Source organism: Sapajus apella, unplaced genomic scaffold, assembly GCF_009761245.1.
Source record: "Sapajus apella isolate SASKATOON/1434 unplaced genomic scaffold, GSC_monkey_1.0 scaffold61, whole genome shotgun sequence".
Taxonomy (NCBI): Eukaryota; Metazoa; Chordata; class Mammalia; order Primates; family Cebidae; genus Sapajus; species Sapajus apella.
The window spans coordinates 13,217,649-13,245,287 of NW_022437001.1; the positions used below are offsets into that span (position 1 = coordinate 13,217,649).

The window sequence follows — 27,639 nt, forward strand, 5'->3', positions numbered from 1 at the left end:
CCATGTTGCCCAGGCTGATCTCAAACTCCTGAACTCAAGCGATCCACCCTCCTCAGCCTCCCAAGTGCTGGAGTTACAGGTGTAAGCTATTGTGCCCAGTCTAATCAATTCATTGATTTTTATATCTACCACTCAAACACCTGTGGAGATGTTGATTAAATAGTAGAATCAAGGAATGATAGTGTTAGCAAGGACCTCGAGAGACTATCTTGGTTATCTTCATATAGATGGGAGTTAATACCTTGGGGGAAAATTTCAGTATCATTGGTTTTATTACACATGATAGAGCAGTGTGGTGACAGGATCTCAAAAGGTCATCATCATCTTTCTTAAACCCAAATACTGATCATGTTACAAGACATCTGCTAAAAGGATTTGCTGTAAAAATTAGGGAGATAGTCTTGTAACTGATAAAAAGGCCAAGAATAACTTATAACTAAAAAAAAGGGCCAGGAATCTACCAGGGCTTTCTAAGGGAGATGTGGGATTTGATTATGGAGAAGGCAGTTGTTTCTACGCGAGCAGATTTTTTTGTTTGTTTTTTGTTTTTTGTTTTCCATTTATTTATTTTATTGCATTTTAGGTTTTGGGGTACATGTGAAGAACATACAAGATTGTTGCATAGGTACACATGTGGCAGTGTGATTTGCTGCCTTCCGCCCCATCACCTACATCTGGCATCTCTCCCCTTGCTATCTCTCCCCAACTCCCCACCCCCCACCATCCCTCCCCTATTTCCCCCAACTGACCCCAGTGTGTAGTACTCCCCTCCCTGTGTCCATGTGTTCTCATTGTTCAACACCCGCCTATGAGTGAGAACATGCGGTGTTTGATCTGCTCTTCTGTCAGTTTGCTGAGAATGATGGTTTCCAGGTTCATCCATGTCCCTACAAAGGACACAAACTCATCGTTTTTGATGGCTGCATAATATTCCATGGTTTATATGTGCCACATTTTCCCTATACAGTCTATCGTCGATGGGCATTTGGGTTGATTCCAGGTCTTTGCTATTGTAAACAGTGCTGCAATGAACATTCGTGTGCACGTGTCCTTATAGTAGAACGATTTGTAATCCTTTGGATATATACCCAGTAATGGGATTGCTGGGTCAAATGGAATTTCTATATCTAGGTCCTTGAGGAATGGCCACACTGTCTTCCACAATGGTTGAACTAATTTACACTCCCACCAACAGTGTAAAAGTGTTCCTATTCCTCCACATCCTCTCCAGCATCTGTTGTCTCCAGATTTTTTAATGATCACCATTCTAACTGGCATGAGATGGTATCTCAATGTAGTTTTGATTTGCATTTCTCTGATGACCAGTGATGATGAGCATTTTTTCATATGTTTGTTGGCCTCATGTATGCCTTCTTTTTTAAAGTATCTGTTCATATCCTTTGCCCACTTTTGAATGGGCTTGTTTGTTTTTTTCTTGTAAATCTGTTTTAGTTCTTTGTAAATTCTGGAAACCAGCCCTTTGTCAGATGGGTAAACTGCAAAAATTTTTTCCCATTCTGTTGGTTGCCGATTCACTCTAATGACTGTTTCTTTTGCCGTGCAGAAGCTGTGGAGTTTGATTAGGTTCCATTTGTCTATTTTGGCTTTTGTTGTCAATGCTTTTTGGTGTTTTGGTCATGAAGTCCTTGCTTACACCTATGTCCTGAATGGTTTTGCCTAGATTTTCTTCTAGGGTTTTTATGGTGTTAGGTCTTAAGTTTAAGTCTTTAATCCATCTGGAGTTAATTTTAGTGTAAGGTGTCAGGAAGAGGTCCAGTTTCTGCTTTCTGCACATGGCTAGCCAGTTTTCCCAACACTATTAAACAGGGAATCCTTTCCCCATTGCTTGTCTTTGTCTGGTTTGTCAAAGATCAGATGACTGTAGATATGTTGTGTTGCCTCCGAGACCTCTGTTCTGTTCCATTGGTCTATATCTCTGTTTTGGTACCAGTACCATGCTGTTTTGATTAAAAATATGGAACGCTTCACGAATTGGCGTGTCATCCTTGTGCAGGGGCCATGCTAATCTTCTCCGTATCATTCCAATTTTAGCATATGTGCTGCCGAAGCGAGCTCGCGAAGCAGTTTTTATTTGTATTTGTCTACTGGTTTTTCTCCCTGTTCCCACCCCAGGTTTTTAGAGTGTGATGTATTAGGTAAAATTAAGTGGGAACCCTTTGACTTTACAGTCACCAACCTTTGGTCTGCAAAAATTCCTTAAAAACGGCTGACATTAGGTTTTGAAATAACAAGCAAGGAGAGACACAAACTTGTTATTGAAGAAAGTTGCTGAAACCTGTTATGCTGGTTTATGTCCCCATCAAAGAGTTCATCTGCAGTTGCAGAAACCCATGTTTGGAAAGAGACAAGGAAAATCACAGTGTAGTAACAGAAGACTTGGCCCAGCGTTTTCTAATCTTATATGAAAACTGAGCCCCAGTATATGATTTATGAGAAGTATCCAAACAAGTATAAACGTATTAAGAAAACTCTAAAATCAGTTTTTCCCTGGACAGCGAATGAGATAAATCTGAATAAAAATTTCAAATATCCAGATAACCAGGAAAAATGGCCCTGTGAAATTTTAAAACCAAATTCGTAAATAGAAGCAAAATATTTTATTTTATTTTTTAAATTGCGAGCATAACAAATGCTTAGTGGAATTTTAAAAATTCAAGAAATACCGAAATGCAAAAACTGGAAGTGCTCCCCCACTCTTTTTTTAAACCCCAACCCATGCCATAGAAGTAATTACTGTTGGCAGAGAATGTGTGCATCTTAACTAAGTATATTCAAGGTAAAATACAGAAATGGGTATTTTTAAAAAGTTTTAATTTAATTGACACATAATAATTGTACATTTTTCTGGGGTAAAGTGTGATGTTTTGATACATAAATACATTCGTTATGTAATGATAAATCAGGGTAATTAGCATATCCATCACCTCAAAGATTAATCATTTCTTTGTGATGAGAACATTCAAAATCCCCTCTTCTAGCTATTTTGAAGTATACAATACATTGTTGTTGACTATAGTCACCCTATTATGTAATAGAACACCAGAACTTATTCCTGCTATCTAACTGTAACTTTGTACCTGTTGTCCAACCTCTCCCCATCCTTCCCTCCTGCCTTCTTTTCCCCCAGCCTCTGTTAACCACTGTTCTATTCTCTACTTCTGTAAGATCAACTTTTTCAGATTCCCCACATACAAGTGAGATCATGCAGTGTTTGTCCTTTTGTGCTTGGCTTATTTGACTTTACACGATGTTCTCTAGGATCATTCATATTGTCACAAATGACAGGATTTGATTTTGTTTTTATGCTGAATCGTATACCATTGTGTTTGTATATGCCACATTTTCTTTATCCATTCATCCGTTAATGGAAACCTGGGTGGAGTTCATATCTTGGCTATTGTGAATAGTGCTGCAGTAAACATGGGAGTGCAGATACCTCTTCAACATACGGAAGAAATAGCTATTTCTAAATCAGTGTAAATAGCCAAAATGTACATTGTTTACCTGTTCACAACTGTCTCAGATTCAGAATGTTGGCTAGTTTTGAGATCGTAATAGAGACTTAAGTCATTTCTTCATTATATGACAAAATGCGGAACAGAAAATCTAGGTTACTACAACCAGCTTATTAAATCAGAAACCTAAAGTCAGAATTCTCATGCTTTACCAGATGGTTTACCCTACAAATGAGGAATGAATGAGAATATAACCTTGTTTTAAAATATTGTTCTTTAAGCAGTTATTGTGTCCATTCCCCGCCTCCTCTATTAAAAGGGAAGAAGAAAATTATCCTGAGCTTCAGTAACTGGGACTGCTTAACGTCCACTCTGGGCCCGAGATAAAGGAATTTATGCAGCATCGGGACAGGAATCTTGAGGCTTTATTGGTGTGGATCTGGAATCTGTCTGGCACCAGTGGATTTGCTGGAGTACCATGGGTGTGTTGAAAACATGCAGTGTTCAAAATATTTTGATATGCACATCTCTAATTTTTATACTAATCTTCAATTCTGGATGTTTATTTTCAGATATTTTTTCTTAATTGTTCTTATTTTGACCATGATTTATGGACCTAAAGGCAAGACTTTTCTCAATCCTAGAATGGTAACAAGAAAGAGAGATTTCTTCAGATTGGCTTTGTAGGGGCTGTGGAATATTAGGGTCATGTGGTTTTTAATCTAATTATGGAATGGAGATGAGGTGATTCATTGAGATGTGTTTGTTTATATTGTTGATACCTCTTCTTCACATGCCAATTAGATTTTAAAGGATTTGCTACTCTATGGCTTCATTCTCCTATGCCCAAGTCTTTTCTGATGTTGCTTGGCTACATTGGCCAAGAGGGCTTCTTGTGGTTTATAACTGGCCAAATAACCTAAGCAAGGTCATCCATCTGATGAGCCACTGAAAAAGGATGGCATTCTCCAGGTGTCAAGTCTATGAAGGATTTCTCAGTTTCAGTTTTCAGAAAGTGCTTGATTGCAATTCACAGAAATTGGAGTTGCACTGGACTTCTGAAGTCATGTATTCCAACGTCCCACACGAGGCAAAAGTTCCTTTCATGTCCCTCACAGTCCTCTAGCTTTTGTTGGAACCAGACTTGGCAAATACATTCATCTGTATTCCAACAAACAGTTCTGATTGAGGCAAAAAAAAAAAAAATTGTGACATGCAAGAAGAAAGAGAGTGGAAACGAAATGTGTAATGCTGAATATCTACCATTTGTTCAACACTGGACACATGGTCTTCCTAACAATCTGGGAGGTTGGTTTTATAATCCCATTTGACATATGAAGAAACTAAGGCACAGAGTGACTGAGTGACTTGCCCCAGGTGACCTAGTTAAAAATGATTGGAGTTGAGACTCACACCAAGTAGAATTCAATTCTAGATCCAACCTTCTTTTTCACTACATCTGCTACCACCTTCCAACTGGAGGCAGGGAATAGCTGTGGGCCTGACTGCCTTTCTTCCACGCTTTAATTTTCCTTGAAGTTACTCATCAGCTATAGTTGCGAAATGTTAAAAGGAATCCTGGGGTGAATTCAGTTATGCTCTTGTAGGGCCCTTACAACTTGAGAGGAGCTTGGAAGATTGACAGAAGGGTTTCCTGGGGAATGAATTCTTAGAAGAATTCTGTTCTAGCTATTTGGTCTTCCCGAACTTCTGTTTTCTTATTTGAAAAATGGAGATCATTATACCTGCTTTTCAGGATTGTTGTGATTGAATGAGAAATTCTGTTAAGACCCTTAAAGTGTGGGACGCTTAGTAGGTGCTTGGGAAAGAATGGATTATTATTATCTTTTATCATTATTCTTACTATTATTATTAATTAATAATTATTAGGAGAGTGTCTGAGTCAGTTTGGGCTTCTATAACAAATTCCATAGACTGGGTGGCTTACATAACAGAAATTTATTTCTCACAGTTCTGGAGGCTGGGAAGTCCAAGATCAGGGTACCGGTACATTTTGTGTCTGTTGAGGGCCCGCTTCCTGGTTTGCAGATGTCCATCTTCTCATGATATCATCACATGGTGGAGAGTAAAAGGAGAGAAAACAAGCTTTCTGATGTATTTTTGTAAGGGCATTAATACCATCCAAGAGGGCTCTGCCCTTGGGACCAAATCACCTCCCAAATGCCCCATCTCTGAATGTCATCTCATTGGGTGTTAGGATTTCAACATAGGAATTTGGGAGGGACACAAACATTTAGTCCATAGTGGAAAGTTTTCTTGAGGTTTATTTTTAGAAAGCAAAAGTAAATTTCATTATTTGCTCTTCAAATGTTTTACTGTTATATAGAGGCTTTGTAATAATTGGGTCTATAGTAGACTCATAGATCTTCTCTTAAAGGGTTAAAAAAAAAAAAAGAAAACCTTAAAAGATAGACAGTGCATTATATTATATGGAAGCATTAGAGTTCTCCATCAAACTTGCTTCAATACCTTGGAAGAAGTTGAAGTTTCTAGCCAGAAATAGCTCTTGCAGATGGGTTGGATCTCCTTGTTGCTGTTTGCAGTGTTTAAAGATAATATATGTTGTCATATAGAAGAATTCCTAAAATAATGTTTTAATACTAAGGGTCACAATTCAATTTGGTTAGAGATGGGAATTTAAGAAGTGATGATTCATTTTTTAAATTCCCTCTTGGTTATTGTATTGCAATGGCTGACAAAAGGAAGGGAACACAGTGGAAGGAAGGGAACATAATTTAGGCCCCAGAGGTGGAAAGTTCAAAACCTTCTAGACTCCAGAACCGTGAAGAAAAGCCAACACTATGAAGTCTCTAAGAACACTTTTCTATATTCAGATATTAGCAGGAAGTTTTAATGAAAATACAGAAATATTTGAATAAAATGCAGATGTGTCTAAGAAAACAATTATAAAATTTCTCCATTTCTTTGTAAGTTAGATTTCTTAATTTAATTGATTTCTCAGAATTTAACTCTTAACTACAAGAGCTTTGATAAAAACAGCCAAAATTGGTCTATTTGCAGGAAAGAAATTTAATTAAAATTTATGTTTTAATTTTCTCAACATTTTCCAGTTGTTTGATTCAGATGATGGTACCAGAAAAATCAAACAACTGAAAGACCATTTTTGTAATTTCTTCACATATTAAAGAATCTGCCAAGATGTTGAGAGGAACTTTAAGAAAATACAAGTTAAGCAGGTTAATAACATTATGTATAGTATGATTCCATTTTTATTAAAATAACAAAAACAAAAGGTAGGAAAATGCATGGTATAGAGGAAAAAGGGGCCTGGCATGGTGGCTCACACCTGTAATCCCAGCACTTTGGGAGGCTGAGGCAGGTATGTTACTTGAGGTCAGGAGTTCAAGACCAGCTTGGCCAACATGGTGAAACCCCATCTCTACTAAAAATACAAAAATTAACCAGGCATGGTTAATTACACCTGTAATTCCAGCTACTCGGGAGGCTGAGACAGGAGAAATGCTTGAACCCAGGAGGCAGAGGTTGCAGTGAGCTGAGATCACCTCACTGCATTCCAGCCTAGGCAACAGAGTGAGGCTCCATCTTAAAAAAAAGAAATGAAAAAAGTCTTAAATACTGTGTGTCAAATTTGGGAAAAGGACTGAGAATTTCTACTTTCTGCATCTTAGTACTGGCTTGAGTTGCTTTTTCTGTGTTTGTTTTACAATGAATACATATTACTTTTTTTTAACTTAAAGAGGCATTTATTTCATTCTTCTTCCAGTCAATTGAATCACTCATAAATTATTGCAGGTAGAAATCTTTCTTGCTTGTTCTTTTTTTTTTTCTTTTTTGTTTCTTTTTTTTTTTTTTTTTTGAGATGGTTTCGCTCTTGTTGCCCAGGCTGGAGTGCAATGACTCAATCTCAGCTCACCGCAATCTCTGCCTCCTGAATTCAAGCGATTCTCCTGCCTCAGCCTCCTGAATAGCTGGGATTACAGGCTTGCTTGTTCTTTAAAAATAGATTTAATGCAGTTTTACAAATTTCTTTCTCTATTTCAGTGTTTCATAACTGTTTCTTTGATGATGCTTTTTAAATCCAGTTTTTTAGTGGAAAGCTTGCCATCATACACATGAATATGCATGTTTAATAATAATAGCTGTTCTTCATTTAAGCAGTCACTTTGTGCCAGACCATATTCTAAGCATTTGATATATATTAGCCCACTTAACCCTTAAGACAACCCTCTGAGTAGCCCCGTTTTACAAATGAAGAAATGAAGCGTAGAAAGTTTAAGAAACTTTCCTAACAGCATATATGCATATCTAATTCATATAAAGAATACTCCCTGCACTTGAATAACAAACACTGTTATGTTCCTTCTCAATCTTCTCTTCTCAATGCAGAATGATCTCAGTTCCATTTCTATTCTTTTGCTTAGGAATTATCAACGTGAAGTTTCTATGTTAGGGGAGGGATACGTGGATGCATATTTCCTAATTTGTTCCCATAAGGGCTTACAGTCTAGTTAGAGAAACAGGACACGTAAATTTAACATCAATAAAGACATGGAGTGTTCTGTAATAGTACATGCCTAGGCTCTGATGAGTAATGTACACGGCAGGGCTGCCAAGATCAGGACAGATTTACTTTACAGGAAAATGAGACTCCCCGCGGACAATGAGTAGGCTCTGTTTAAGACAGTGACCAGCAGACTTGCTCCGAAACCCAGCTCTCAATCTAGTTTCAGCAAGAAAGATTAGAAGGCTATTTCTATGTACCCACTTTTCAAATATAACCAGATATTAATATTTTAATGGATACAAAATAATGTCATTTTCCTATGGCTGCTTTCTTTTCTTTTTTCTTTTTTTTGAGATGAAGTCTCACTCTGTTACCCAGGCTAGAGTACAGTGGTGTGATATCGGCTCACTGCAACCTCTGTTCCTGGACTCAAGCGATTCTTGTGCCTCAGCCTTTCAAGTAGCTTGGATTACAGGCACCTGCCACTATGCCTGGCTAATTTTTGTATTTTTAGTAGAGATGAGGTTTCGTCATGTTGGCCAGGATGGTTTCAAACTCCTGACCTCAGGTCATCCTCCTGCCTCAGCCTCCAAAGGACTGGGATTACAAGTGTGAACCACCATGCCTGGTCTGTTTTTTTTGTTTTGGTTTGGTTTTTGTTTTTTGAGTCAGAGTCTGGCTCTGTCACCCAGGCTGGAGTGCAGTGGCACGATTTCAGCTCACCACAACCTCTGCCTCCTGGGTTCAAGAGATTCTCGTGCCTCACCCTTCCGAGTAGCTGGGATTACAAGCATGCACTATCACCCCCCGGCTAATTTTTATATATTTAGTAGAGCTGGGGTTTCACCATATTGTCCAGGCTAGTCTTAAACTCCTGGCCTCAAGTGATTCACCTCCCTCAGCCTCCCAATGTGCTGGGATTACAGGCATAAGCCACCATGCCGGGTGGCTTCTTTCTTTTTTGAATAGAAAAATGCCAGAGATTTCAGAATATTCATTATTATCCCACAATTATTTTTGTTTTCAACGAAGAAAAAATAAAAGAAAAAAAGTAATAACTTTTTTTTCCCCTGGCTGATCTTAAGGATTTAAAAAGCTTGCTCACTTATGTTTTACAGAAACCAAGGAAAACTATAGTGTGGAAGCTAAGCTATATAAAGGTCAGTGAGTAAATTTTCAATATGAGCAGAGCTTTTTAGAGCAGGGATCAGCAAACTTTTTCTTTATGTGGTGAGAGTAAAATCAAGGCTCTGTGGGCCACATACGGTCTCTGCTGTAGTGATTCAACACTGCTGTTGTAGTAGGAAAGCAGCCATAGATGATATAGAAAGGAACATGCATGGCTTTGTTCCAGTAAAACTTTATTTACAAAAACACTCAGCAGGCCATGGTTTGCCAGCCTCCTCTGGAAGAAGCACTTACAGAGAAAGGTAGTGTCTTGAATGCCATTCTAATAAACTTATATTTTATTTCCCCAATGACTGAGGATTTTAAAGACATCACTGTTATCACCCTGGAGAACCCAGTTTATGTGTATAATATGCCCCCTTTTGTCATCAGATTTCATCCAAGTTGCTATTAAAAGTTGCCAAGAAAGCTAAGCTGTGGCCTCAGGCAGATGGCTGAAAAAACACAGTAAGATTTGCTTTCCAATGCCTTAAGAATTTGCATTTGTGTACCTTGAGTCAGTTGGGCTAAGAGGGGAATAGCAGTTTGTCCCTAGTACTCTGATAGATATATGAAGATGGGCTCTATGGGTAAAGGAGAATAGGACAAGCCACAGAATACAGTTGGGGGAAGTATGTGCAAGTCCATATTGTTTTTTGTCTGATTTGCAAGACCTGTGCCTTGTAGATTTGATCATAACCCCGAGAAATATTGGCAGACTAATCTGTCAGGACTAATGCTACCCAAACACACACAGGAACATTTTGAATGCTGCTGTGAAGCCAAAGTCAATAGGGTTGCCAGGATAAGCAAATAAAAACCTAGTTAAATCCAGGACACCCAGTTAAATTGGAATTTGCTCAACAAAAAGTAAGTATAATTATGTCCCATTCAATATTTGGGACACACATAAACTAAAAAATTATTTATTGTTTATCTGAAATTCAAACTTAGCTGGCATCCTGTATTTTACCTGGCAATCCTAAAAATGAAGATAAATGAATAGTCTTTTTGCACTAAACTATATCATTATGTCACTCGATTTGCACCCTTCACCAAGGATTTTTTTTAATTGAAAGAGTCTAATGACATTTGAATCTCATTACTTCCAACCTCACTGTTTTAGAATTTTGACTTATTTGTGTAAGAGCTATGCTAAAGTCCACTTTATTCTCTTCATGAATTTAGGAAATCTATTTGTCATCGATAGTACAAACAAAACTGAAAGAAATTTATTTATCTCCTTGGGAGACTACAAATAGTGTAATTACCATGTAACCAGAAGCTATTGTTATTTAGAATGTGCTTTTCATTTAATAATTATAGATCATTCACCATTATTCATTAAAATAAGTCAAGACTTGACCAGGCAGATTCAGGTGCAGCCACCTAAGTCCCCATGGCCCACTTTGCCTCCATCTGCTCCAGTTTACAGTCTGTCTTGCCAGTGTCTCCTATACCATTGTGTTTGTTTTGTTCATCATCCCCTCTAAAGCCTCACACAATGCTTACTACTGAGAAGGCACACTAAAATGTTGAGTAGTTGTGACTGGGTGTGGTGGCTCACACCTGAAATCCCAGCACTTTGGGAGGCCTTGAGCCCAGGAGTTCAAGACCACCCTAAATAACATGACAAAGCCTCATCTCTACAAAAAATACAAAAATTAACCAGGTGTGGTGGTACATAACTGTGGTCCCAGCTACTCTGGAGACTGAGGTGGGACGATGGCTTGAGCCCCAGGAGGTCGAGGCTGCAGTGAGCCTTGATTATGCAACTACACTCCAGCCTGGGTGACAGAGTAAAATCCTGAATAAATGCTGTCTGCATATGTTAAAATAATCAAGCTGTCTTTGTTTCTAAATTTTCTTACATTTTAAATTTTTTTTAAAATCGAGTTGGTCTCTCCCTATTCCAAATTTTAGTACTTAAGGGGGATTTGGGGTAAAGTTAGTTTCATTGCATAGGGCTTTTCAGAGGCTAACAATGAAAACACGTTCCTGAACTTCCAAATGTGTACTATGAGGAGAGAGAGGGAGAGACACTGGTAAAATCACCACAAGCACCCCTGTGAGCAGCTTTCTTCTGGTGTGGGACCATGGGTCTCAATCTATCAGGGTGCTAATGATATTAGCAGGATTGAGCCTGCAGTCTTCCTTACTTGCCCCTACTGGCCATGATCATGTAGGTATGTATATGTATACACACACACACATATATATACACATATACATACATAGATATACATACATACATAGAACTACTTAAATAAATCCCCATATGTCTTCCGAGGAGATGGAAGAAATTTCATTTGGATACCAATTATGACTGTCGCTGATAAACAATACATTCGTGATTTGAAACAAATATGTAGACATTCACATACTTTAAGCCACATTTGTACCATTAGAGATTAATATATACAAGCCATCTGAAAGACCCTTGAGAACTACCAGTGAATTCTGGACCTCTCTTGAGGGAAATTAGACATGAATGGTTTGTGTGTGGAACGAGTAACACCAGAATTTCTGTTGACTGGAAACATATTCAAGTGAACTTGTTCTCAGTTTCCATCAGTAGCTTTTTTCTTCTCTGTTTTCCCCAGCAGAGTAAAAGGATTTCTGGGAACTGTGAGATTAGGTATTAAATCTCCGTCTTTCTCCTCAGTCTTTCTGCGTCCCTGAAGCATCTTTTCCTAGCGGTCGATGGTAATTCAGGAGGATGCACTGAATCCATGTCAGGGTTAACACAGCTGGGCATCAGTTCCTTGGATATGAGCCTTTCTTTTAAGAGACTCAGTCATGGTCTGACTATTCCTTTTTGTTCTTCCTTTCCTCACAGCACCCTGGAGGGGTATTATGTGGATGATGCCCTGCAGGGCCAGGGAGTTTACACTTATGAAGATGGGGGCGTTCTCCAGGGCACGTATGTAGACGGAGAGCTGAACGGTCCAGCCCAGGAATACGACACGGATGGGAGACTGATCTTCAAGGGGCAGTATAAAGATAACATTCGGCATGGAGTGTGCTGGATATATTACCCAGTAAGTCTTGTGACTGTTCACTCTGCTGGAAAGTAACATATTGTGACTCTTCACAATGAAGAGTAAAATGTATTCTGTGTTAGAACTTGTGAGCTGTGAAACCTGAGAGTCACCATAGCTGATGCCAAGAGTTTATAAGGCATGCCCTCTCACTGTTACTTAGATTGTAACAATCTAATTGGCTTAGATTGTTGGCTCTTGAATTCATTATTAATTATTTTTCACTGTTGTTTTGGAAAGGAGTAATTAATCATGATTAAAACAAATTGGGGCAAATTGGTTTTATTGTATCGCTAATAAAGGCAAAATGTATTGCTTTAAATTCTTTTGGCACATAGGAGATGGAGAAAATTTCATTGTTGCTATTAGTTTTATTCCTTGTTTCTCATATGCAAAAACCAGTCCAGCAATGTTTAATGTGTGGGAGCTTACTGAATTGTGTTACTTGATTTTACAATTCCACTAACTACTTTTTAAGGTGGTTTATGGTTTACATTGCTTAAATTGAAGTGGTTAAAATTAACTTACCATTGAGTATTTAACAGCATTTTATGATATTTCTGGAGTCTATTAAGGTAAAAAGATATGGCAGAACCCGTGGTTAGAAACTAATGCTCTAATGCTTGTTTGCGTTTCAAATGTCTCATTTATTGTTAGTGAATTTCCAGAAAATGTTTCAGAAAATAAACATTAGAAAACATTTCTATTTTTATTTTATTTTGTTTGTTTGTTTGTTTGTTTACTGAGACAGGGTCTTGCTCTGTTGCCAGGCTGGAGTGCAGTGACATGATCTTGGCTCACTACAAGCTCCGCCTCCCAGACTCAAGCCATCTTCCCACTTCGGCCTCCTGAGTAGCTGGGATTACAGGCATGTGCCACCACACCTGGCTGATGTTCTTTTGTGTGTTTTTTTTTTTTTTTTAGAGACACAGTTCCTCCATATTGCCCAGGCTGGTCTTAAACTCCTGGGCTCAAGCAATCCACCTGCCTTGGCCTCCTGAAATGCTGAAATTACAGGCATGAGCTACTGTGCCTGGCCAGAAAGTATTTTACTTAGTATTTTATTTTGTTCATAACTTAAGTCAAAATACTTTTTTGTTTTGTTTTGTTTTGTTTTGAGACGAAGTCTTACTCTGTTGCCCAGGATGGAGTGCAGTGGTGCCATCTCAGCTCACTGCAGCCTCCGCCACCTGGTTTCAAGTGATTCTCCTGCCTCAGCCTCCCAAGTAGCTGAGATTACAGGAACACACCACCATGCCCAGCTAATTTTTTGTATTTTTAGTTGAGATGGAGTTTCACCATTTTGGCCAGGCTGATCTCAAACTCCTGACCTCAGGTGATTTCCCTGCCTCGGCTCCCAAAGTGCTGGGATTACATGCATGAGCCACCACGCCTGGCCAAAATACATTTTTTTTTACTCCAAAACCTTATGATTAAAAAGTGCTAATAAAAATAAATGATCAATTCCATATATAACAGGAAAAGTAACCCCACCTAAATTCACTTACACATTATTGTTCTTAAAAAATAAGTTATAATCTAGGAATAGGGCATAAGAAAAGAATATTGTAAAACATTTTCTGAGAATTGCTAAAGCATTTAAATGTCCTCTTGGTGGGATCTGGGATAGATCAAAAGTGGTAACGTACTGCATAGGAGAAGACGAGCAGAAGGATGGGAAGTGGTGGAGATGCTGCCCAGGTTTCAGGAGGACTGAAACCTGGCCTTGTGAGTAGCCAGGGTGAGCAGCTTGCTGCCCAGTGCTGGGGCGCTGCTCACGTGACAGTGTATCTTGAAGTCAGGAGAAGTGGAACTCCCTACATAGAGATGGGTATAGGAAAGAGGCAAAGGGGTGGATTACCAGATTCTCCTACTACCTATCATTTTACTTGTGACTATAGTCAATGAAAGTCCCTAGATGGGATAAAAGATGCACTGAGATTGGTGAATGGATTGGCCTCACTCAATGTGTTTGCATTTTGAAAACCAAAAATATACCTACATTTTCATCTTTAGCCTTGATTATCTTATTAAATCCCAAAGAAAACTCTGCCTTAGGAAGGAGAATTGGTGAGCAAAAAAAGCAGTCTTTGTCCTCTCAACCCCCACCCAGTAGAGAAATGGGTGTCAGTAAGTGTCAGACCCTGGCTGCTCACCATTCAAATGAATGATTTCTCTCCCCACGGGGAGGAACCAGTCAGCAGAGGAGAGAAAGCCATTTCTCCCCCACACTCCCTGATACAGCAGATGAGGAAATTTCTGTAACAGCCTAAAGCAGAAACAAGGGGAGAAAAAAAATGATGATTTTCCCTGTATTCTGTATTTGTAAGCTCACTCTAAGAACAGATTATTTCTTTCAAAAATTTACCTTGAAAAAGTTTTTTATATAAAGTTTTTAATTAAAATATATAACTCCTTTTGGAAATAAATGAAGAATTTCTACTTTATCATTCTGGACAAATAAATCCACTCCCTCTGAAACCAGAAATTTAAACATTTAAGGGGAAAGGTGTGAGACCCTAGAAAGACAGACTTTTGTTTTAAATAAATAGTAATGTTGGCTTATGTTAGTCATGGCATATAAGAAGCACAAATGCTCTTTCACCCTTCCACTGAATAATCATCACTAAAAGCCTGAAGGCAGATCTTGCAGGAGGTATCATCTCCATTTATACTCAATTATTAAGAATTAGCTTGAAGAGAAGAAAGCAATGAATATATCCCTAGTGCACTTTTTTTTTTTTTTTTTTGAGACAGAGTCTTGCTCTTTAACGAGGCGCCAGGTTGGAGTGCAGTGGTGCGATCTCGGCTCACTGCAACCTCCGACTCCCAGATTCAAGCAATTCTCCTGCCTCAGCCTCCCAAGTAACTGGGACTACAGATGCGCGCCACCACGCCCAACTAATTTTTATATTTTAGTAGAGATGGTGTTTCACTATGTTGGCCAGGATGGTCTCAATCTCTTGACCTCATGATCTGCCCTCCTCGGCCTCCCAAAGTGCTGGGACTACAGGCGTGAGCCACCGGGCCCTGATCCCTAGGGCACTTTCTAATCATGAAAAATGCTTCTAAGTATTTTTCTATCTATGCAAGTGCCATGATTCATTTTTTAATTTATAGCCCTTTTCCTCCAAAGGCAAAAAAAAAAAAAAAAAAGGCAGCTTTTGGGATCACTCAAAAGTCATCCTACATGACTGACTTTCAGTGGCTAGCTGTTCCTAGATCTTTGAGTTGGGGAAATTAACTAAACTGTTAAAAGATGTCACAGCATTACTGTTGTTGTATCAAACCCACAGAGGTCTTAAATTTTCAGAGTTCTACCATGAGGACCTTCTGGATGGAAAAATAAAGAAACATTTCTGCCATCCTAGATGAAATTATTCATTACTTTTTGGTAATCCAGTTCAATCTAAAAAGCATTTATGAATCACCTACTGTGTCCCTACCACTTATCAAGATACAGGATTATATAATAGCCTCTTCCCTAAAATACTCAATGACCCTTAGGAATGAAGTAAATGAAAGTGTTAAGCATGAAACTAAGTGGGCCTCTCTGCTAAAAGGAGGCAAAAGGGAACAGGAAATAGAGTGGGAAGAAAGAATTGAGATGGGAGTGGAATTTAGTTGCTCTTTTTACACTTTTCCTTCTAATTCCAAAAAAGATGATAGTATAAGAGTCTCAGAAAGTCAGTGTCCAGACGTCCTTTGTTTGTCTCTAATAAAGTGCAGTCAGCCCTCTTTACTCGTGTAAACTAAATTAATTCTTAAGCACATTTGAACTGAAGATTTTCTTAACACACTAGAAATCCAAAATTTAACAATAAGAAGGGAAATCATATGAATAATGGGTAAGAGTGTCTTGCAACAGATCTTCATCATATTTGATTTTGGCCAAAAATAACATTTAGTTACATTTCCTTTAAATGTTGGTAACTGATGTTACAAATATCAAAGAAACTTTGTTTCTTAGAGGGCAAACCAAGATAGAGTATCAATAACTTGTCCTGGATTACAAACTGCAACTGAATCTCCCACTCTGTAAATCAGGCCTACCTGCCCCAAATGCATATGACTTTCTAGCAATATATTTGTATGAAGCTGGATGAGGAGCTGTGCATCATGTTTTTCTTACCCATGTGAAAAGCCCTGGGTTCCTAAACTGTTAATATCCCTATTGGTGCTGTATTAATAATGGGAGTGCAAAAGAGAAATTTCTTGGAACTCATGTCCTAGACATACTATATATAATATTTTCTGGTTTTTGGTTTCTCCCATCAGGATGGAGGAAGCCTGGTAGGAGAAGTAAATGAAGATGGGGAGATGACTGGAGAGAAGATAGCCTATGTGTACCCTGATGAGAGGACCGCACTTTATGGGAAATTTATTGATGGAGAGATGATAGAAGGCAAATTGGCCACCCTTATGTCCACTGAAGAAGGGAGACCTCACTTTGAACTGATGCCTGGAAGTAAGTTGAATCTGCTTCAGATGGGTTGCTCCAATTCCAAAGCAGGTTGTTAGGGCTGATTTGAAAGAAGCTTCTTTTCTTTTCCTCTCTGTATAGTTCTCTTTAATCATGTATTAGTCAGATTTTATTGCATAGCAGACACTGCAACTTCCCAGTGGTTTACAACAGCAACCACAGCTCTGCTGAGCAGCTGTGCCCCAGCTGGCTGAGGCTGGGCTTGGGGGGCTAGACTGGACTTGAGGCTTCTGGTCAGGTTGGAGTCAGCTCTCTCTGTCTTAATTCTGGAGCCTAGTCTGAAGGGACAGTGGCAATGTGGGGCAAGATTTTCCCACAGTGGATCATAGAAGTGTAAGAGCATAAGCTGATAACTGTATGCCTTTTGAAACCTCACCTTGGAACTGACATGGTGCCACTTTCACCCGCTTTTCACTCGTCAAAGCAAGTCACGTGGCCAAGCCAGACATCAGTGAGACAGAGAAATTACACGATACACATTAGTGGGAGATATTGGAAAGTCACGTCACAAAGGGCATAGGTATATAATTCTCATATAGGGAGGGAATAAAGAAATGATGGCAGTAATTCAATTGATTTCAAATGATTCTCTCTCCAAAAAACTGCACTGTGATAATAAAGAACCAAATCAAGTAGATCTGTAAACTGTAAACTTGACAAGCCTGAGCTGTGACTGGAAAATATAAATGCATATTACTGGCATCTCTGCAGAGCCCAACATCTTCCATGGAGCACATACTCTGTGTTATGATTGAACCCAATGGAATCCATATTTTAAAAAGGATTTTTTTTTTCTTTTTAGAAGTACAACATGTCACACTAAACATTTTTTCTGAATATAAAATTACTAAGTATAGAAAATCTGGAAAAAACAGGAAAACATACAAAGAAAAATCAAGAGTTTGCATTTTGAGTGGCACAGCTTAAGAAAGCTATTTGAATTGGTCTGATTCCTTGAAAACAATATATGCATGTATTTCTGATCCAGGTTTTGTTACAGGGAGAAAAAAAAAAGAAAAGATAATAAATCTAGATATTAATAGGCTTAAATAGTATTTAGTTATTTGGGATCTGAAGAAGAATCTCCAAAGGAAGGTTGTCCAAAAGTGGAAAATTTAGCATTTATATTTAGGTCCAATTTGGGTTGCTTTAAATGTCTTTTTTGTTTTTTTAAGTTAAAAATGGAGACAGTCTAAATGCAATGTGGGATTCTGGATTGGATCCTGGAAGAGAAAAAGGACATTAGTGGAAAAACTGGTAAAATCTAAATTAAGTCTAGAGTTTAGTACATAGTAATGTATCTGTGTTGGCTTCTTAATTTTGAGAAATGTACCATGCACTGTAAGAAGTTAACATTAGGATAAACAGTGAGAATCCTCCTTGCTGTCTTTGTGACTTTTCTGTATACAGTCATAGGCCCATAACAACTGTGGTATCATAAGATTAAACCATATTTTTGTTTTTATTTTATTTTATTTTTAAGAGACAGGATCTCACTCTGTTGCCTGGACTGGAGTGTACTGGTGTTATCATAGCTCACTGCAGCCTTCAGCTCCTGGGCTCAAGCAATCCTCCTGCCTCAGCCTCTCCAGTAGCTAAGACTACAGGCACGCACCACAATGCCCAGCTAAATATTTATAATTTTTTTTTTCTGTAGAAACAGGGTCTTGCTGTGTTGCTCAGGCTGGTTTCAAACTCCTGGCCCAAGCAATCCTCCTCTCTCAGAGTTGCATAGCACTGGGATTACAGCCATAAACTACTGCACCCAGCTAAGATTATACTATATTTTTACTGTATCTTTTCTATGGATAGATATGTGTAGATACTCAAATCCTTACCATTAGGTTACTGTTGCCTACAGTATTCCCTATAGTAACATGCTGTACAGGTTTGGAGCCTAGGAGCAATAGGCTCTAGCATTTATTAATAGCCTAGGTGTGTAGTAGGCTATACCATCTAAGTTTGTGTGAGTACACTCTATGATGTTCGCATAATGACCAACTCGCTTCATGACACATCTCAGAATATGTCCCCATCAGGAAGTGATGCATGTCTTGTATTTGAAATTATTCCAAAATGAAAAGTTTATTAAAAAAAAAAAAGGGAAGCACTAATCTTTGAACTACAAACTCTGATATCTATACCCTTAATCTATGTTCTGAAAGGAGACACTGTTATAATTTTTAGAAATGAGATTAAGAACAGGGGAGGATCCCAATTGGTGATGACAATTTTAAAACTTGAGAAGTGTCAGCATTTTTAGTGGCAGGTGCCTGAATTTAAGAATCACCTAATTTCAGACCTAGCTCTAACATTTACTATATTATCCTTGGGGAAGTTATTTATTCTTTCAGAACCTGTTTCTTCATTATCAAATATGGATATGAGCACCTACCATAAAATACCATAATGAAAGTTACTGTTATTACATTCTTCCTGCTATAAATAAGAAACAGTAGGCCGGTCCTGGTGCCTCATGACTATAATCCCAGCACTTTGGGAGGCCAAGGCGGGTGGATCACTTGAGGTCAGGAGTTTGAGACCAGCCTAGCCAACATGGGGAAACCCCATTTCTACTGAAAATACAAAAATTAGTCGGGCATGGTGGTGGGCACCTGTAATCCCAGCTGCTCAGGAGGCTGAGGCAGGAGAATCGCTTGAACCCGGGAGGCGGAGGTTGCAGTGAGCTGAGATCATGCCATTGCACTCCAGCCTGGGTGACAGAGCAAGACTATCTCAAAAGAAAAAAGAAGTAGCGGCGGATTCTTTAAATTCTTTCATGGATTACATGGTCGTCTGTTAACACTTGGCTCTCAGATCCAATCCATTCCTCTTTCTTTCACTGTCCGTTATTATTACAAGAGTCTGCTGCCTCTTGGGGCCTGCATTTTCCAGGCTCCTGTGCCTCTGACTTCTGTCTGAATTTGCCCAAAGGGAGGCCTGGGGACAAAGCAGGAGAAGGCAGTAGGAAGAAGCCCTCTCTGTGTCAACCAGCGTCTCCAGCAGAGGTCCCATCACCTCCTGATTCCATCTCCCATGACGAAGGCCCAGGTTCATTCCAGCCACCCCAGCTCCAGAGCTCCAGGAACACCACTGTGCCCTCTGTCCCTCCAGCCTCCAGTGGCAGCTTCCCGCTCTTGCCAATGTCTGGGCTCCTCATGGCTCCATCTGGCTTGTCAGCATTCCATCCCCCTGTGTGACCAATTCCCAGAACTGAATTATCTTTGAAACACTCAAATGGTGTATTTCTGTTGTAGACACTCACTGATTTGGATTTGTTTCTGACTTTTAGTTTGAGGTGTTCATTGGGTTTTGGGTGTACAAAAAAAGCCACTCACAAACAAACAGAAAGAGGACCTAGTAACCATTGGTAACTACTGAAGAATTGTTTAATGGGATTATGAGTCGTCCCTTAGTGTATACAATCATTTGCTTTGCAGGAGTAAGCCCTCTGGTTCTAAATCTTGTTTCCTTACCTATCAGCCTTCAGAGCATGTGTCTTCAGTGCGCTCTGTCAGGATTCTCTAAGGCTAATCCTTCACAGAGAGCCAGTGTTCGTTCTAGCGCGGTTGTGTGCCTTAGTTTCTAGACTAAATTGCTAATTGGCTTCTGAACCACTGTAATAGAAATGAGATTACTTTGTTAATGCTTTATCAAAAGCAGTACTGTTCTCCTTAATTCCAGTGAGAGAGAATTGTATTCTTCTTGAAGGTGAGAACTGCCAGGGTTCAGGTGTTGGGTTCTGCAAACTGTACCTGTAATGAAGAAAACCACCAGAAATTTTAAAACCATCATCCAATTTGATCTGACCAGAGAGATCTCAAAATTTCATGACAAAGCATTTTTGATTCCCAAGCATACTTTAAATCATTTTAATAAGGAAAATTCAGAGCAGATTGGGATGTTAAGATATGCTCTGATGGCTATTCATGAAGGCCTAAAAATAAAACTGAAGCGTAATCTAAAATGTATCCATTTAAATTGAAGAATTGCATTCTAGTTGGTATAACTTGAATAAGATTTTTGGTTTTTTAACTCTGCGTTGTCCCATGAATAGAGAGAAGTATTATAAATGCCCTTCCCTAACTCTGCACCTGTACTGATATATTTGTTTGCTTTTCAGATTCAGTGTACCACTTTGATAAGTCAACTTCATCTTGCATTTCTACCAATGCTCTGCTTCCAGATCCTTATGAATCAGAAAGGTAACTTCCTCCTTGTGGTTTCAATCACACTGTTTATGTGAAGTTAAATAAGCCTAGTGGTGGGAACTCATGCGCCTCTGCGGCTCACTGCCCAGGCTGGGTTCCAGCTCAGACCAAGCTCCTCATTAAAGTGTCCTTTTCCTTTGCAAATTCTCAAACAAATGTTTCTGTATTCTGGGGAAGAGCGTTTTTATTCTTCTGTAGAATCTGACCCTGTAAGAGAGTTTCCCCACCCATATATCACAGAACAGCTTGTGTGTCAGTCCTAGAGTAAAACCTCCAGGTAGAAAGAGCAGTTGAGGCCCAGCACGGTGGCTCATGCTTATAATCCCAGCACTTTGGGAGGCCAAGGCAGCTGGATCACTTGATGTCAGGAGTTCAAGACCAGCTTGGCTAACATGGTGAAACCCTGTCTCTACTAACAATACAAAATTAGCCGAGCATCATGGCACGTGCCTGTAATCCCAGCTACTCAGGAGGCTGAGGCACAAGAATTGCTTCAACCCGAGAGGCAGAGGTGCGGTGAGCCAAGATCTTACCACTGCACTCCAGCCTGGGTGACAGAGCGAGACTCCATCTAAAAAAAAAAAAAAAAAAAAAAAAAAAAAAGAGAGAGAGAGCAGTTGGGCCAAGCAGCCAGTATGTCCTGGCCAAGCATCCCCTTTCTTAAGCTCTGTGCTGTAGTCACATGCTGGCCCTCTAAGGGAGCATTTCATGCTCTTTAAAGCTGTAGCCTGGGCACACAGGGTGCCTCCATTTCTTCTCAGTCCAGCTGAGGTGTTCTGGCACACAAGACCATTTATTTTTTTCACTAAAAGAAGACAAGAGTGAAACAAAGAAAGTAAAAGAGGCATAAAAACATCCAGCTTATAAATGACAAGTTTCTGGTTTGTAAGCCCACTCCCAGAGGGTCACGTCCTGTTCCGCTTCATGTCTTATTTATGAGGATGCCTAAACTCTAGCTCTTGAGTCTTGGTGTGGCTTTCTCTGGTACCCGCTCTGGGATTCTTCTTATCCCTTAGCAACAGATCTGTTTATGAGTAAGCATACTATCTGAAATTGTTTTTCTCTTTGCCTCACTTTTTGTAAGCATGGCTTACCTCCCATTCAGTTTCTGTTCCCATCTGAGAAATAGGCCTCTTCCCCGATTCAACTGACAGGGCTGACCCCACAATGTCACAATGATGAATGGACTCTTTTTTGACATGAGGCTCTGGCCCACTTACAAAGGGAAGGGTTTAGCCTCTTTGTTAGCTCCGAAACACAAGACCGCAGCCATACGTGTTAGTCTTTTCTGTTATCATTGTTGTGATGGTGCTGCATACTGATGCCCACAGAACTCTCAGTGGTTTACAGAATCACACATTTTGTTTTACACTCATAGTTCTGTAGGTTGGCTGAGGTTCAGCCACTTTTGACTGGAATCAGCTAAGCTCGGCTGGCCTAGGCTAGACTCCAGGTTTCAGGTTGGGTTCAGGTCTGTTTCACATGTTTTCTTTACGAGAGAAACAGGGAGCAACAGCCCCCTAGAGCATACTCTCCTAGTGGAGACGGTGGAAAGTCTGGAGGAGGCCAGCAGAAACTTACCCGGCTCTTCACACCTGAGACCTGCCTGCAGCCTCTTCTGCCCGTGTTCTACCAGCCAAGCAGATCACATGGCCAAGCGAGAAGTCAATAGGGCAGGATATATCCTCCACCCACCCTGAGGGAGGCACCACAAGGTCACATGGAAAAATGGCAGGATGTATATAATTCTATCACAGGGAAGAAGTAGAGCTGAAAACAATAAATCAGTCTTCCAGTTCTTGACTAAGCATAAGAGCCATGTAACTAAAGTTACAGATGATCAGTTTCTGCAGGGTCATTCCATCCCAGTGTCTGATTAAATCCAGTTCCATAATTATGAGTGCCGTTTTCTTATAAACCGGTGGTTGGCAAACTTTTTCTGTGAAGGGCCACAAAGTAAATATTTCAGGCTTTGCCAGCCAGATGATATCTGTTGCAGCTACTCAATTCTGCCTTTGTAGAGCTAAAGCAGTCATAGGCAATACTAAACAAATGGGTGCAGCTGTGTCCCAATAAAACTTGACTTACAAAAATGAAGAGCAGCCAGATTGGACCCTTAGGCCATAGTTAACTGACCCCTGTTATGAACCCTTTTGCTGGGAAATGCTTTATTGGGTATATCTTATTGTTTGTCATGCTTTCATATAAAAGATTCATCTTGAGGCTTAACTAAAGCAGCCCCCTTTCCCTCCTATCTGACATTGGAAAACTTACGTATAGCTTTAATTAACTTTGAAAAAATGTTTACTTGTCCAGTAAGACAGAAAAATGGTCATCAACTAAAAACATAAAATTCTACCAAAAAGGCTGGGCACAGTGGCTCATGCCTGTAATCCCAGCACTCTAGGAGGCCGAAGTGGGCAGATATCCTGAGGTCAGGAGTTTGAGACCAGTCTGACCAACAGGGAGAAACCCTGCCTATACTAAAAATACAAAATTAGCTGGGTGTGATGGTGCGTGCCTGTAATCCCAGCTACTTGGGAAGGCTGAGGCAGGAGAATTGCTTGAATGAGGAGGCTAAAGTTGCTGTGAGCCAAGATCGAGCCATTGCACTCCTGCCTGGGCAACAAGAGCAAAACTCTGCCAAAAAAGAAAAAAAAAATCCACCAAAAAAGACTTCTTATCAGGCACTATCTTTATGAAAATATAATAATAATTTATATATTAGCAGGCAAATTTTAAACACCACTCTTAAAAGAGACATAACTACCATTTGTTTAATTTCCAATGCCAAAATATTATGGTTTAACTTTTTCTTCCTCCTTCACTTCTTAGTTGAGTTATAAATTGGCATTTTGGATTCAGCAGCTATAACGATATTTTGGCAGTTGATGAAAGGAATGGCATATCAAACTGAAAAGGTCACTATTCAACTCTGTTTTCAATTTAGGGTATATGTTGCTGAATCTCTGATTTCCAGTGCTGGAGAAGGACTTTTTTCAAAGGTAGCAGTGGGACCTAATACTGTTATGTCTTTTTATAATGGAGTTCGGATTACACACCAAGAGGTGAGTGGGGGTGACAGTGGAAAGCGTTGGTTAAAGGGCTTTGCTTCCAACCAAATCCCTTTACGTTATAGTATTCACTAGGAATTTAAAGAGACAGATTGGCTTATTTGTAAAATTGATTGGACATTTTCCTCCTCTTCATTTTAAGCCTTATTATGATTTTTTTAAAGTTCTACAGCTGTTTTATAGAGAGTAGGGTGATATCATCAAGACAGTAATTGGCATATTGGACTATAGCAGAGTCTAAAAAAGTGAGATCCAGTCAGACTCTGCAAATAATTAACTTATGGCCTTGGCTGGGGTGCTTTATAGGAAGGCTCCCTACATCTTTCTGTGCAAAAACCATACTATAGCCTGCATTTTATCAGGAAGAGTTATTTTGCCAAAAGAATTAAAAATAAAACATTAAAGAGTTGAATCACCTCCTGCCTTTAAGATATAATCTTTTATATGTTTCAAAGACTTCATATATGTTTTTTGTTTTTGTTTCTTCACTTTACAATTAATTTCCCTAAGTGTCTGCCTAAGGGCAAAAGTTTGATGTTTTTTCCACGGCCTATGCACCTTCCTGACTTCTATTACATGTATGGGACTTAAGCTTATGGCTAATATTCCACATTTATGTCTTCATGTTTGCGTTTATTCCTATGGAACAGTAAGAGGGAAAATGCTGTGAAATTAACAGAGGGAAAATGCTGTGAAATAATAAAGTTATTACACTTTCTTTTTTTTTTTTTTTTTTTTTTTTTTTGAGACAGAGTTTCACTCTTATTGCCAGGCTGGAGTGCAATGGCGCGATCTCGGGTCACTGCAACTTCCACCTCCCAGGTTCAAGCAATTCCCCTGTCTTAGCCTCCCGAGTAGCTGGGAATACAGGCATGAGCCACCATGCCCAGCTAATTTTGTATTTTTAGTAGAGATAGCATTTCTCCATGTTGGTCAGGCTAGTCTTGAATTCCCAACCTCAGGTGATCTGCCCGCCTCGACCTCCCAAAGTGCTGGGATTACAGGCATGAGCCACCGTGCCCAGCCAGGTTATTATACTTTCAAAGCAGTTGCACAGGCACACCCAGCAGATGATGGTGATGTATTCAAACTGCACTGTGGTCTGTCAGACTGTGTCCCATGCAAAGACCAGACCTCTGTCATCAATCCAGAGAAATTCAGCACATGAAAGGTAACTTTAGGATATGGATATATTATTTACTTACTCATTTTACTTCATATAGAGAAACAGAAGCCTAGAGAGATTATACAACTTGCTTAAGATCAAAAATACAGCAAATAGCAGAGTTCAAGTAGGATTTCAAAGAGCTGAATCTGGCTTTGTGCTGAACCTCACTATGCTCTATTGCATAAATGAACATGACACCCTTCTTGCCCTGATGAAATTTATATTCTGTTGGAAGATAAGAAAAATACACAACTAATGGCAGCATGAGGTCAATGGTACCAAGTGCCACACATCAGTATCATATGACTGGTTTTGGAATATTAAGATCCATGACGGTTTTTTCCACTTTTGATCACTGTTGTATCCCCTGCACCTAGAATAGTGCCTGGCACATGATACTGCTTAGTAAACATCTTTTGAGGGAATATCATATATGAATAAAGGCACAATTACAATTTAGCTGTGGAGGAAATGGTATACCTTGAAAGTCAACAGTTTTGTATGAAAATGTCATCCTGTTGGCTCCAAAAGGCTGGACTGCTGTCATCAGTAGCTCCTGGGGTGAGTCAGTCAGGAATGGTTTGGAGAAGGGACGAATGAGAGTTACACTGTTAGTAAGCCCTGTCGTGGGTAATTGATGGCTGCCTGCTGATCACAGTGATTTCCCACCTGTAACAAAGGCAGAGGACCTCCCTACAGTACATTCTTGCATCCCTTAACGTTTCTGGTTCCATTTGTGTTCTTCGTTTTTTCTTTTGCCTCCTCTTTTTTTTTTTTTTTTTTTTGAGACGGAGTCTGGCTCTGTTGCTCAGGCTAGACTGCAGTGGGGCTCTAGAGTGCAGTCGGCTCACTGGAACCCCCACCTCCTGGGTTCAAGCAATTCTCCTGCCTCAGCCTCTCAAGTAGCTGGGATTACAGGCGCCCGCCACTGCTCCTGGCTAAATTTTGTATTTTGTTTTTTCTTTTTATGTATATTCTTCTCTAAACTGGTTTAAATTTTGTATTTTTAGTAGAGACGGGTTTTCACCATATTGGCCAGGCTGGTGTTGAACTCCTGACCTCGTGATCCACCTGCCTTGGCCTCCCAAAGTGCTAGGATTACAGGAATGAGCCACCGAGCACTGCCTTGCCTCCTCATCTTTATCTACATTTAATTAAAGTTATCTAGTTATGTGTGTATCTATCAGGGATTTTAAATCCCTTTTTTTTCCATATAGAACATGGAATAATTAATAAATAGTAGAGCTGCCTGGCACTAACCACACATGTCCTTTGCACACACAAAGTGTGTGCAGAGATACCTTGTTTTGTTTTGTTTTTTCATTTTGTACTGCTCAAACCTTGAAGTTTTCACTGAGTGTGGTGGCTCACACCTGTAATCCCAACACTTTGGAAGGCTGAGGTGGGCAGATCACCTGAGATCAGGAGTTCGAGACCAACCTGGCCAACATGGTGAAACCCCGTCTCTACTAAAAATACGAAAACTAGCCAGGCGTGGTGGTACACACCAGTAGTTCCAGCTACTTGGAAGGGTGAGGCACAAGAATCACTTAAACACAGGAGGCAGGGATTGCGGTGAGCCTAGATCACGCTACTGCACTCCAGCCTGGGAGAGGAGTGAGACTCTGTCTCAAAAAGAAAAAAATTTTAAAAAAGATAAATGAGTTAATATCTCAGATGTCCTTTGAACTTTGGGGAGAAAGTTCCTCTCTAAAGCTAGCTTTCTTGTTTTCTGCAGGTTGACAGCAGAGACTGGGCCCTTAATGGGAACACCCTCTCCCTGGATGAAGAAACGGTCATTGATGTGCCTGAGCCCTATAACCACGTATCCAAGTACTGTGCCTCCTTGGGACACAAGGCAAATCACTCCTTCACTCCAAACTGCATCTATGATATGTGAGTATTATCCCAAGCAGGTGGGAGAAATCTATGCCTCAGGGCCCTGAGACTTAGGAGGGCAGTAGAAGGTGTTATTTTTGTCTCAGATAAAGGCTGCTTCATCCGAATAACCATGGGTCCTCGCCATTGGCCTCAGGGTTATGACTTGAAACTCAAAATCTAAACAGCTTCACTCTATGGCTTTGGCAATCTAAGAAATGGAAAGTGCTTTGAAAAGGATTGAAATGCTATGGAAATAGTATCCCTAGTGGTTGCTGTTTTATAGCTGCTTAATTTGTCCTTCAGTTTTCTCATTATGGACAGTTAAAGATAGTGTTATTTGAAATGACAGTAAAAATTGAAATTACTCTGCACAATGGAGAAGATGAGGGAGCCCTTTTTTTTTTTTTTTCTTTGAGATGGATTTTCCCTCTTGATGCCCAGGCTGGAGTGCAATAGCACAATCTCAGCTCACTGCAACCTCCGCCTCCCAGGTTCAAGTGGTTATCCGGCCTCAGCCTCCCAAGTAGCTGGGATTACAGGCATGCACCATCGCACCCAGCAAATTTTTTTGTATTTTTACTAGAGATGGGTTTTCACCATGTTAGGCTGGTCTCAAACTCCTGACCTCAGG

At 39.8% G+C, this 27,639-nt stretch overlaps 1 protein-coding gene and 1 non-coding gene across 2 annotated transcripts in view; one reads left to right on the forward strand and one right to left on the reverse strand.

Annotated features, from left to right (window-relative positions):
- Positions 1-27,639, forward strand: part of SETD7 (SET domain containing 7, histone lysine methyltransferase) — a 51,853-nt gene that overhangs the window by 12,957 nt on the left and 11,257 nt on the right. The window contains exons 3-7 of the mRNA XM_032246524.1: positions 11,990-12,191; positions 16,470-16,659; positions 20,798-20,879; positions 23,836-23,953; positions 26,866-27,023. Of these exons, the coding sequence (XP_032102415.1) occupies positions 11,990-12,191; positions 16,470-16,659; positions 20,798-20,879; positions 23,836-23,953; positions 26,866-27,023 (750 nt within the window). The remainder of the gene's footprint in view (positions 1-11,989; positions 12,192-16,469; positions 16,660-20,797; positions 20,880-23,835; positions 23,954-26,865; positions 27,024-27,639) is intronic.
- LOC116529078 lies at positions 1,970-2,076 on the reverse strand. The gene has a single exon (XR_004259370.1). It is a non-coding gene; the product is annotated as a U6 spliceosomal RNA (small nuclear RNA).